Source organism: Haplochromis burtoni, unplaced genomic scaffold (genome assembly GCF_018398535.1).
Source record: "Haplochromis burtoni strain Fernald_Lab_line unplaced genomic scaffold, NCSU_Asbu1 Contig_2146, whole genome shotgun sequence".
NCBI lineage: Eukaryota > Metazoa > Chordata > Actinopteri > Cichliformes > Cichlidae > Haplochromis > Haplochromis burtoni.
In genome coordinates this window covers 636-14,270 of record NW_024584507.1, presented here as the reverse complement: position 1 = coordinate 14,270, position 13,635 = coordinate 636, and the positions used below count along the sequence as shown (strand labels likewise).

General features: G+C 41.2%; 1 protein-coding gene across 2 annotated transcripts; it reads left to right on the top strand.

Annotated features, from left to right (window-relative positions):
• Positions 1 to 5,514: 5,514 nt before the first annotated feature.
• LOC102295381 (metal transporter CNNM3) lies at positions 5,515 to 13,431 on the top strand (the record flags this gene model as incomplete). 2 transcript variants are annotated; one of them, XM_005952759.3, is given in 7 exon segments in its annotated part: positions 5,515 to 6,250; positions 6,341 to 6,675; positions 7,774 to 7,950; positions 8,306 to 8,463; positions 9,528 to 9,671; positions 9,750 to 9,905; positions 13,262 to 13,431. In XM_005952759.3, coding segments are annotated over 7 exon segments (1,836 nt in total), but the record flags the coding sequence as incomplete, so codon positions are not given.
• Between the last annotated feature and the right edge of the window lie 204 nt (positions 13,432 to 13,635).

Genomic DNA, 13,635 nt, shown 5'->3' with positions numbered 1-13,635 from the left:
TTTTAAAAAGATTCTTTGAAAATGTCATGGTGCTGGCCCAGCGTTTTGTGTTTTATGATTATGTCCCTCTGTTCTAGTTATTCTGTGTCCTCCCCCCTTGTGTCCGGTTTGGGTTCTAGATTTCCTGTTTTGTTCTGAAAGTCTGTGTCTGTTGTCATTGTGTTCAGCTTGTCTCCTCCGGTCCTCATGTGTATTGGGTTCAGCTGTTCTTCCCTCCTGTGTGTGATTACCCGATTACCTTGTGTGTGTATATTTAGTGGGTGTCGGTCTGTGTTCATTGTCGGCTCGTCTGCGTTCATCTGTGTATCTCTGCGTTTTTGGTATCCTCCGTCAGTCTGCGTCTCTCTGCCTTTCACCCCGTGTCCTGAGGATTTCTAGTTGCTCTTTAGTTTTCCCAGTTTAGGTTTCCGTTAGTATGTCTCATGATTCGTTGTCTGTTCCTGCCACTGTCACCTGTAAATAAACTCTCACTCATATCATCAGTCGGCTGTCTGCATTTTGGGTCCTCCTTTTCCTCCACACCACACGGCTCACTCCGCCAGCCATGCCAGAAAAACCATTAAAGGTGCTCCAAAGAACCATTTCTTGATGGTTCTTCAAAGAACCATTGTTTGAAAGGTTCTTTGTGGCACCAAAAAGGTTCTTCTATGGCATCAGTTTAAAGGACCACTTTTGGTTCCAGTTGGCACCTTTATTTTTCTGAGTGCACCCACCCAGCTGTGTAGAAACTCCGTCATGCTAGCTAGCACGCAGTACGAGTTATTGTAACTGATGGTAAAAAGTCAGCATAACGGAAATAAATTACACCTAAACTTGGTTTATATCTGACTCAGATAGACTGCAGGTCATAACTTCTTACCTGAAGTTCAGTTCACCTGACACTCGGACCGCCTCGGGTCTCTCCTCCTCCTGCCTCACCTTTCCATCATCCACCTGCTGGCCTCCACCACTTGCTAATGTTACTGAATCTGTGGAAGCTCCGCCATAGCCACCACCAAACAACTGAGTTATTTTTACACATCGGCCAGCATCTGGCCAATCCACCACCTTTCATTGTTTATGCCGTTACAACAACAAAAAATCATAGGCCCATAAAAACGAAAAATCACCATCGGCCCACCAGGCAAGTATGCCTGATGGCCAGTCCAGCTATGCTTGCAACCCTGAACTTATTGTCTAATAAAGGAGACATGGAAATAGCTTTAGTTTGTTGTAGATCAAAGTGGAATTAATTTGATTGATTTAATAGGTATTCTTGGTGGGAATCCTGTATTCTAGTAGATACAGTCCCAGCAGCAGGAGATTGGAATCGAGCATAATGACATTTTCTAAATGATCAAATTAAAATGCAGACATTACCGTAGCACTGCAATGCAGAGTTTGCACTTCAGTGGTTTCAGGTACGGCAAACCTACACACATAAAATCTATCTCCTCAGCGCAGGACTAGTCTGGCAAAAATAAATCGGGCCTGGCATTTTTGGTCCAGGCGACCAATCATGATCACTCACAAAAATGCATCAAAAATAAATCTATGTTGATTATGTACATAATTCATTGATATTGAGAGACTTTCTTTGTAATTGGTCCAGTTGTTGGTTGGCTTATAGTTTCACTGCCCTGCAGCATATGACACTAAAAAGCTACACTTTAACTATTAGGTGTGGCTCATGATCAAAGCATCCATGCATTTTACCTGAATCCTTGAGTCCCTCTATCAATTTGGTTACCACGTTGATTACACCTTCCTCTGTCGCTCTGTGAGGCCTGGTTTCTAGTTGTTACTGGTAATATAGTTCACGATGCAGCAGATATTCTACATGTCGGTTAATTTGACACGTTTTCCTGCATTTATTTTTAGTTTCTATTTCTCTTTCAGCGTTTTAGCTCCACATTTTCGCCACTTCTTCCACACTAAACTCAGTTTTACAAGATGCGTAAGGGCACAGCGAAGGTACGGGAGAGACCAGTTGCCCTGAGAGATTTGATTGGGCAATCCAGTGTCGGTAATGAAAATAAACCAATGGGCTGTGTGTAGCACTGTATGTACTAATATTCTATAAAGCACTAGCACGTTGCTAGTTGCTACGATCAGTAAAACATGGCACTTCCAGACATAACATAATGTAGTCCCAAACGTTTTATTTTTATTCTTCCAGTTGCGGAGTTAATGCTGTTGAATTAAAAAGACGATTACATTTAATAACATAAGCTTAATCTATGTATGATTTTGATTTGTTTGATTTTATAAGTTCAGCAAGGATTCTGTCCTATGTTAGAATATATTGGCGTCTATAGAATAACAATACTGTTGAAAAACTGCTTTCTACAGAAAAAAATCAAGCAGTAAAGCTGCACCTGATGCTCTCTGCATAGTACCATCGAGGAAATACAAAGACTTCAGACACTACTGATCGCTTTGCTTTTCCGGGAGAAGTCCAAGGAATCTTCCAGTGGTCACACCACTTTCTGGAGATCTGATTGGTTAGTAAGTGGTGATTTTATACCTGGTAATCTCTAATCAAATCAAATCAAATCACTTTTATTGTCACATCACATGTGCAGGTACATTGGTACAGTACATGTGAGTGAAATTCTTGTGTGCGAGCTTCACAAGCAACAGAGTTGTGCAAATACAATAACGTAAACAAGCAAAATACAAGAATGGCTACATCTGAAACTAATAAATATATGTACAATATATAATAGTATATGCATTCCTGGATGTGTATACTAAATATTTTTCTACGTGTGTGTGTGTGTGTACACACATATTTTACAAGTTAAATAGAGTAAACAATATATAAAAATATACAGAGTTGAGACATGTGCAAAACAGTGGCATTACTGTACAGTATGGAGTGCATAATGTTGAAGTTCCAGTAGTGAAGCTGAGGTGTCTATGAAGTGTTCAGCAGTCTGATGGCCTGATGGAAAAAGCTGTCTCTCAGTTTGCTGGTACGGGACCGGATGCTGCAGAACCTCCTTCCTGATGGAAGTAGTCTGAACAGTTTATGGCTGGGGTGACTGGAGTCCTTGATGATCCACCCCGCTTTCCTCAGGCAGCGCTTCCTGTAGATGTCTTGGAGGGAGGGAAGCTCACCTCCAATTATCCGTTCAGAGCACCGCACTACTCGCTGGAGAGCTTTGCAGTTGTAGGCGGTGCTGTTGCCATACCAGGTGCTGATGCATCCAGTGAGGATGCTCTCAATGGCACAGTGATAGAAGGTCCTGAGGATGCGGGGGCTCATGCCGAATCTTTTCAGTCTCCTGAGAAAGAAGAGGCGCTGCTGCGCCTTCTTCACTGTTTTGTTTGTGTGTACTGACCACGTAAGATCCTCAGTCAGATGTACACCAAGGAACCGGAAGCTGCTCACTCTCTCCACAGCAGCGCCGTTGATGGTGATGGGGGTGTGTACTTCTCTGCACCTCCGGAAGTCCACTATCAACTCCTTTGTCTTGCAACGTTGAGGGTGAGATGGTTGACTTGACACCAGTGGGTCAGGGCGCTGACCTCCTCCCTGTAAGCCGTCTCATCACCATTGGTGATAAGACCCACCACTGTAGTGTCGTCCGCAAACTTCACAATGATGTTGGAGTTGTTAGTGGCTGTGCAGTCGTAGGTGTAGAGTGAGTATAGGAGAGGGCTCAGTACACACCCCTGTGGAGCACCAGTGTTCAGTGTGATGGGGGATGAGGTGATGCTGCCCAGTCTGACCACTTGGCGTCTGTCAGACAGGAAGCTAAGGATCCAGCTGCAGAAGGGGCTGCTCAGTCCTAGATCCTGCAGTTTCCTGTCCAGCTTCGAGGGAACGATGGTATTGAATGCTGAGCTGTAATCTACAAACAGCATTCTCACATACGTGTCTCTCTTCTCCAGGTGTCATTTGATGACATAAGGACAAAAACTATGTTCCACGTCCAGTTACATTTGTTTTTGTGCTTCGTGTTCCCTCCCTAGTCTGCGTCTTTGAGAACTGTCTCATGTTTCCTGATTTACTTTGGTAGTTCTTGTCCTATGCGCGTTACTGCCCAGTAACGTTACTGCCCAGTAACGTTACTGCGTTACTTGTAACGCGTTACTGCGTTACTTGTAACGCGTTACTGTAATCTGATTACTTTTTTCAGGTAACGAGTAAAGTAAGGGATTACTATTGCAAAAACGGTAATTATATAACTGTTACTTTCCCGTAGGAATGCTGAGTTACTGCGTTACTAAAACCATGATTTTTTTGCGAGAATGTCTCATGACAGTGACATAAGCGAGTGCGACATTCTTGACAACAGCTGTGTGCAGATCAACAATGGATCGAGTGCAGGAGAGAGTATGAGCGTGCAGCGTCTAAAGCGTGGAAGTACTGGCCTTACTTTGAGTTTGATTACATAAAAAGTGACAAAAACATTAGCATTCATTGTGCATCGGAAGAAAACTTTTTACAGCGAAAAAAAACCCTAAACTTCCAAGCAAGCACCGGGAGTGCGCTACCACGTGATGGGAAACTCACAGAGAAACTCGCAGATTCTTCAACTGACCGCTGCGGCACACCTGCACCAGGGCAAACCTCCGCCTACGCCACTCCTGCTTTACAGGTGAAAATAGAGCAAAAGGACTGCTAGTCTTTGATTTTATTTATTTTCTGCTGTGTTTTGCACAGCAGAAAATAAATAATAACTCTTTCAAATAATTTTGCATCTATCTGAAAGAGTGAGTGTAAACACAAAAAAATATATATATATTTTATGTGCTGGAATGTGCAGAAAATAAGTTTAAATGTTAAACAAATTTCTTCCAGTCGGAGAATGTTGCATATAATTATGTTTTTGCTTGATGCATAAAGTTAAAAGGTTAAAACTAATAAAACAAGTTTTTAAAAGAGACTTTTCCATTTGATTACATTTTGTATGATGGATTATGCAGAAAAAGTAGAATTGGGCTGAAAGATCTATTGCTTTATCACCTGTTCAGGTTGTAAATCGTGTTTTTTAAAAGTAACTAAGCAACTAATTACTTTTGGAAATAAGTAATCAGTAAAGTAACGGGATTACTTTTTGGGGGGAAGTAATCGGTAATTAGTTACTGATTACTTTTTTCAAGTAACTTGACCAACACTGGTCCTATGTTAATGTTTTCAGTTTTGCTTCAATTTGGTCTCATCATGGTCGTCCGCCCGCCTAAAAAAAAGTCCAAACAGCCTGTGACATTTTCTCCCAGTACTGACAGCTGTATTAGTTTAACAGCAAGTAAAGAGGCCTAAAGTGATACGTTTTGAATTGTGACAGAAAATGGGAGCCAGAGTCTGTCGTGGTTTTAAATTCACTACCGGATGCACTCGGCTCTTCTTGAAAGGGATGTGACGCAATAAAAAACCGCAACATGTACGACAGATCCACACTCGCGGATGAGGCCTGTGCGCGCGCGTGTGGAACCGTAATGGCCGCCGTGCAGCTCAGTTGCGCTGTTTGTTTTGCTTCATTGGCTCAACCCTCCGGGGGGCGGGGCCGCTGCGGGGCTAAAGTCACGTGATCTAGGCAAAGCCAAACTGACCAATTCCAATATGGTGGCCAGCCTAGCAGGTCTACGGTTCCTGTTGATGGTAGTGTTGTTCTGCGGAATCAGGTACGGCGCCTGCAGCCAGAAAGCTCCGCAGGTTTTGGGGCTGCGGCTGGAAGAACCAGTGGATCCGCTGTGCATGAAGGGTCGTATCATTTCAGCACCAAAAGGAGCCACGTTTAAGCTCCGTGTCTTCGGGTTTAATCTGAATGGAAGCTTGCCGTGGGTCGCGTTCGCAGGGGCAGCTGGCGGAGCGGCTGGGGCTGTCGGTGATACACCGGACCCTTGCGAGGAGCAGTCCAACCGCCAGGACTCCAAGTTAAAGGTGACCAATTTAGAACTCGACGATGCGCACAGCGTGCTTCTAACTGTGGAGGTTAGCACCTCTGAGGGGGAAGCTGGCAACGAGCAGACCTACTACCACCTGTGTGTGCGGAGTGGAGAGACATGGACATCTGCGGGCCTGGACAGACTGCGAATAAACACTGACACGGATCTGCCAGCAGACTACATCCCGCCGTGGGGTCTGGCCGTACTGATAGTGCTTGTGCTTATGATCTGCGGATTGCTGAGGACGGTGAACTTGAGCCTTTTGTGGCTGGACCCAGTCGAGCTTTATGTCCTACACAGCTGTGGATCAGAGGAGGAGAAACGAGCCGCCAAACGGCTGGAGCCGATCAGGAGAAGGGGGAACTTCATGGTGAGTTTCTAAAAGCACGTGGGGAAGCCACAGGGAAAGAAAGGTGCAAATGAAGTAGTGTTTTCTAAACGCATGTCTTTTCCACCGCAGGCATGTTCTTTGTTGTTCCTGTGTGCTCTGGGGCACTCTGTCCTCGGTGTGCTCCTGTACCGGGCACTGGGCTCCATCGTCTCTGCTGTGTTCAACAGCGGCTTCCTTATCTTCTTCCTAGCTGAGCTGGCTCCTCACATCTTGTGCTCAGGTTACGGCTTCCAGCTGGCGCCTGGTCTGACCTGGCTGGCCCAGGTTTGCATGGTGCTTACCTGCCCCCTGTCTTGCCCTCTGGGCCTGATTCTGGATCTGGGGCTGAGGAGAGACATCAGTACCTGTGGGATAAGGGAGAGGGCCATGGAGATGGTACGGGCAAACGTGAATGATCCTTACAGGTAAATATAGTGGACTTGGGAGAGTATCACAGAGATCTGACATAGAGGTGCGATGAGTATTGACACTTGGTTTTAAAAAACCCCCCTGATCTGTTTGTTTGTTTGTTTGTTTGTTTGTTTTTTAAGAAAGAAAAAAACACATGATGCTTCTGAACATACAGAGTAAACAGAACTAGAAAAAAAGATACTATAGGACATAACCAACAAAAAGTGTGTTCTGTCATACTCTACAGTGCATAATTCTTATGGTAAATTATGTTAGATTCACTGACATACAGGAACAATTTAGTGTTCCAGACACAGACTCTTTTTGCTAAGTTTGAGTTTAATATTTGATTAAAATGTCTGACACATTAAGATGCTTTGATTCATGATTAATGCCAGACATCCCAGTTTACTTTAACAGAAGCATTTGGTGTGATTTTGGCCAGTGCTTTCTTGTACTGTTTGCATAACCAATGACTAACAGGAACATCATTCGTAGAAACTTGAAATGTAACTTGAACCCGAAAGACTTGACTTTTAGGAGTTGTCTTTGTTTAGATCTCCAAACACTTGATATTCTAGTTGAGATTTGAGATTATTCTGAGGGTGGACTTCTTTTTAAAGACTTCACAATTGACTTCACAATTGTTATATTCTTCTTAACACTTGCCCATGAAAGACCTGAAACTTGACTCACACGTGATCTGAAAGTCTTGAGAGTATTTTGAAATTTAGATTTGTTTTTTTTTTGTTGTTTTTTTTAACAGACTTCACATTTGACCCCATAGTAGCCTTGTAATGATTTGAAACATGATCTGGCCTAACACTGTAAAAATTTGATGCTTGAACTAGATTAAGTCTCAAGACTCAGTTTGTGTGTATTGGTCTAACTGTATTAACACCTTAGACAGATTAAGTATTGAGACTGGACTCAGACTCATTTTCAAAAGATTTAAGACTCGACTTGAACTTGGTTCAATAGACTTTTTAGGACTAATCTGCATTAAATTTGTAGGATTTGAGACCTGACTTGAAGTTGGTTCTTAAAGATTGGCCTAGAAGATTTGATAATTGACTTGATTGTTGACTCAGTTTTCTTCATTATGTTTGTAGTGAGTTTGTAAAGGAGGAGTTCAGTCGTGGGACATTGCGCATTAAGACCGTGGAGGACATCTTGACACCTCTGAAAGACTGCTTCATGCTGCCTAGCTCAGCTGTCCTAGACTTCTCCACTATGTCTGAGATCATGCAGAGTGGTTACACCCGTGTGCCCATTTATGAGGAAGAGAGGTGGGATCAGCAACACAACACTCACTTAATAGCTTAACAAAAACATGGCTTAAAAACTTGACATGGCAGCATTCGCCTCATCTGAACAGAGTATCTGTAGAATTGGCAGCTTTGAATTAGGCTTCTTGGTATAACGTTGAATAAATGTAAATCCTTGGATTCACTCATTTAAAAATGTCTATTATATTCTTATATTCTTAATAATAACCAGAGTATGTGTGTCCAGGCCTTTTATAACTTCAACATTTTTACCAAAGAATGAATATAATGGTAGCCATAAGAGTGCAATGGAAAGGTCTTTGGGAGTTATTCACATATTCATACCAATCATAAGCCTTTGTTTGATTTCCTTCAGGTCTAACATTGTGGAAATCCTTTATGTGAAAGACTTGGCTCTGGTTGATCCAGAAGACTGCACCCCAATGACGACTATCACCAAGTTCTACAATCACCCTCTGCACTTTGTGTTCAATGATACCAAACTAGATGCCATGTTGGAGGAATTCAAAAAAGGTTGGCTGCTGTTTGATTTGTGGGAATGGTTGGAATCATAGAAAATTATAGAGTTGCCATGCTGCAAGCTTTTCACCTTTTTTATTTACATTTATTTTTATTTTGGAGCTTTCATTTTGCTCATATCCTGAATTATTAAAAGTCTCATGACGCCTGATACATGCTTTGATCAAATCTTTAAAGTATTAGAGAGAGAAACTCGAAACAGTTAGACAGTCCCTTATGAGTTGGCCCCCTTTCAACAACAAGAGACAGAGGCAGAACCAGGCTGACTGCTGTGATCCTGAAGCTAATAAGCCTTGATAGATAAGTATATAATGTCATCCTTTTGAGAAGTGATATAAATAAGGTAAATAAATAAAGCCAGAGTATCCTATATATTTTATATTTTTATTGACCTTTAACAAATGTATACTAAAGTACAATTAGCTGTTGGTAGCTCTTATTGCAAAAGAATATGCTTGTACAGACAATCTTGAGAATAGCAGAGAATGCCAGCTAATCCCACTTCAGATTAGCTGATGATGATGATGATTCAACTGATTCCGTTTTACACATTTTATTAGTAAATCTCATATAGGGCACTATTTGAGTGGCTTCAGTGTGTCTGTTATGCATCTGTAAACTGCCTTACAACCCATCTCAACCCAAGATCCTGCTTTTTGTACTGTATCTGACTTCATTAATTAAATATTTATCATCATTGACGCCTGCCCTGAACTTTAATTTGATTTTTCTATAGAAGATAAAGAGGTGCCAGAACTGCTATACTGCCAACTCTAAATTAGTGCAGGCCTGTCCTGACTAATGTAGTCCACACAGAATATCACTGGCATGTTGTGAATTTAATAGATGCTTATTTCTGTGATTTCTAAGAAGTTTGTACTGGAAACGACTTAAACAGTAACTTTATCACACTGAATCTAAAGAAAATCACTCGTGTGAGTTATGACTTTGTAGCCCTCCTTCCTGTTATGTCTCCTTTATAATTCAGAGTTACTCTTTTTACTCCAAGTACCTTTTTCCTCACTATAATTTGCCATTAACCTTTATCCTTTAATCAGGCAACTCTCACATGGCCATCGTCCAGAAGGTGAACAATGAGGGAGAGGGAGATCCTTTCTATGAGGTGCTGGGTTTGGTCACTTTAGAAGATGTCATAGAGGAGATCATCAAGTCAGAGATCCTGGATGAATCTGATGGCTACTGTGAGTGTCTTTTGGAATATTGGCTTCTTTGCTTCTTTTATTGTTATTTATTGTTATTATTGACTCCCCTTGCAGTAGACAGGAAAGTAAAGCGTCCCCTCACTCCACTGGAGATTCCTCTGGAGCCTCGCAGCACCCATGAGGAGTTTTCTCTTTTCAAGCCTCCTGAAGGAGAACCCAAGATCCGAACTTCACCACAACTCCTGCTAGCCACACACCGCTTCCTGTCCAGAGGTATGTGATTATGTGTGTTTATCTGTAAATCTCTACTGATCGAAGCTAGCACATGAATAAAATAGTCACAGTTTAACACAGCACATGTAATGATTATGCCACGGACCTGGTCAACCAAGCAGTAACTGGTTAAAGGGGAGTTGAGACCAGTCTCTGACTTTGACATTTTCCCTTACAGGAAATGTGTAAATGTATAATGTGTAAAGATGTGTTTGTATTTAAATGTCAGAACAACAAAGTAAAGTTTTAGGTCAAACATCTCAAAGAAAAGAAAAGGAAAACAGCAGCAATAATTTTCTGCACAATGTCTTCAGCATGAATCAACATCAACAACACCAAATTTACTAACAGGGACAAATTCCGCAATTACAAAAATATGCACATGACAGTGAAAGGCTTGCTAATGATATCCTTACTGACTTGGCTACAGCAGTTCATTTTAATAATAACCAGCATTGTACCATAAGGTTGGAGTATGATCTAATAACCAAATGACCACATTGTGTAGGTTGTGTAAAATCTTGTGTTAGGAATTGCTGGAGTCTGTGTGTGGATAAATGTGCGTGATGTCCAGATAAACCGCATAGCGTGAGTGGAGTGTAGGATTCATTTGGATAGGCTGTCCTATTACGAAATATTCCACTGTATAAATCTGAAATATCTTTTTGTCTGTAAAAGGCACAAAGTGTATGTTCTCAACAGCAGGTTTAATGTGTCTTTGTCCAAATTTGTTGACCCAGATTTCGCTTTCTGCAAACTAGTTTCCTTTTTCCAGAGAGTTAACCCTGGATCATTTATCATGCTTATTGACTCAATGAAGCTAATTTGCTTGTTTCCATATTTCTCTCATACTGTACTATGGAGAATAAAATGTAATAGTTTTACATTTGACTGTTTTCTCAATTTTGTAAGACAAAAACCATGGTTCACATTGCCACTTATTCATATTTAAATTTGAAATGGGCCTCTGCTCTTTATTTACCCAAATACTTGTTAAAATAGGTATCAGTTGATGATGGGGGTTGCCCATTTTTCCCATTTTCCCAAAACATGTTCACCCTTTAAAGGATTTTGCTTCTCAGATTGTATTAATGCAGAGGTTAGGTTACACCATAGTTACACTACACTAGCTTTTTGACATTACAAAAAACAACAACTTTAAAAAGCTTTGGGGCTCCGACTCTATTATTTAGCAATACGTGCAGTGTCACAGCTGTCTAGAAAGTGGTGCATAGTCAAGTAATGTCTAACTAATTTTAGAAAGTTTAATGCAGTGACCCCACCAATATACACTGTATTGACAAAAGCATTCACTCGTCTGCCTTCACACCATTATCAACTGTGTGACATCCCATTCTAAGCCAGAGGGTTTAAAATGATGTGGGCTCAGCCTTTGCAGCTATAACAGCTTCAAATCCTCAGTCTTCATGGCAGATTCACCAAGGTTTGTAAACATTTTTTAAGAGGTTTTGATTAATGTTGACATGTTACCATTTGATTTGTCCACTGCACATCTGTGATCCTCAAAAGATCTGGTAATTGTGGCAGCTATTTGAGTATGGCCAACTTATCGTCATGGCACCCGCTGTGCTCTTTTCCTGGTGCAGCCCGTCTGCTTGAAAGTTTGATGTGTTGTGCATTCAGACATGCTCTTCTGCATACCTTTGTTCCATTGAGTGCTTATTTGAGTTACTGTTGTTTTATTATTAACTTGAGGTAGTCTGACCATTTTGCTCTGTCATCAACATGGTCTTATCACCCAAAAAAACGCTTCCATTTGGACATTTCTTGTTTTCGAACAATTCTCTGTGAACCTTAGAGGTGATTGTGAGAGGAAAAACACAGTATAGCTGCAGTTTCTGAAATATCCAGCCCAGCCTATTTGGCACCAACAACTATTCAAAGTCACTTAATTTAGTTTTCTTCTCGATTCGGATGCTCTGTTTTTACTGTACAAGTCATCTTGATCATGTGAACATGCTTAAATGTGTTGAGTTGGTGTAATGTAAAAAGCTGACTAGACATTTGTGTTTAAGTAGCTGAACAGGTGTACCTAATAAAATGTTCAGCCAGTGTACTTAAAGATGCTAGAGGAAACCTTCCAGACTACTTATTTCAGTTATTCAAATAGTGTCAGTTCACAACCAGTCATTTCAAACCACTTTAGATTGTAAGGTCAAGACTACAGTATTATTGAGCAAACACCAACAATCATAGACTATTCCCTGTAAGCGGCTCCTTGAGTCGATGGGAAGGAAGAACTCCCTTTAAACATGAAGCTACGCTGCATATGAGTCATGACTACGTTTAAGTCATAACCCTTCCTCATATTATTATTGCCTTGGTAAGCACAGCAAAAATGATTAGAGTGACCCTAACAACTAATAGTAGATTAATTAGTTCTCACCTTTATCTTTCCTCTGTCTGAAAACAGGCTTGTATATCATGACTCAACTCTGGACCTAAGGTCCAGTATTGATGTCTTTGGCAAAAGCTACTGAAGCATTCAAAGAATTGAGCCTCGACTGGTCACGGCTAGTAACACCACTTTATTGTTGTGTAAAGCACTTTGAGTGCTCAGAGTAGAAAAGCGCTATATAAGAACCAGTCCATTTACAGCCAATATTCAACAAATTTCATTGCGTCCAGTGGTAGAGAAAAGTGTTCAGATCCTATACTTAAGTAAAAGTACAAACACCATACAGAAAAAAGTACTTGGGGTAAAAGCTCTGGGGCCCCTTTAGGGAAGTGTCCACCTGACAGGTCATTTCAAATTATCCATTGACTTTCTATGGGAGGTGCGGTTGCAGTCACTGTAGGTCCCATGATGTGAAAGAATAGAATCTATTGTTAACCCAAAATATGACATGGTTAAAACAATATTTCCATCTATTAATAAACATTACGTGGAAGGCACAAGGAAGAAATCACACACTTCCTCGTAAATGCTGCCTCATCATAGGACCGATTCATAATCAACAACAAATATGACACATTTTGAGTCAGTCCAGTATGACAGAGAGGAGCTGAGGTGGATATGGGTTGCAAAGTTTGCAGATAGCCTGCCTAAAGCTGCAGGATAACTTTAAAGGAATACCTGTCATTAGGTTTACCATCTAAATCCATAGATGGTGAGGCATGACTTTAAAATCAAGTGATTTGTCCTAGCTTGACTTTGTGGCATGCTTGAGCTAATGTACTGCTTGATTTGGTAAAACAGAAAAAACTGTAAACTGCAAAATGGTAAAGGTAGAAGGAAAACGGAAATCGTCAAGTGCCTTAAACTTGTGTAAATGCATTTCATTATTGTCCAGACAATGAGTTCACTTGTCCTATTTGACCTTTGGCCTCTGTAGAAGTGGAACACTTCAGCCCAGCACGTGTATCTGAGAAGGTCCTGTTCCACCTGCTCCGTCACCCCAGTGTCAACCAGGAAGTGCACTTTGACCCTAACAACCGTCTGAGCCCAGCACACTATCTTTACACCCGCAACCACCCAGTGGACTATTTCATCCTTCTGCTGCAGGTATTTGCTCATATACCCACACTTTTAAAAACTTTTAGCAAAACCAAATTTTGTCTGACAGGAACAAAATGCTTGAACGTTTATACCACAGAAGATTCAACTTCAAAGTTAAACTGGTAGCTTAAGTCAGTCTGTAAAGTGAATTCAAAGAATAGCTTAATATCTTTATTTTTTTGCTTTCTTGCTTGAAGTAGAGAGAAGATT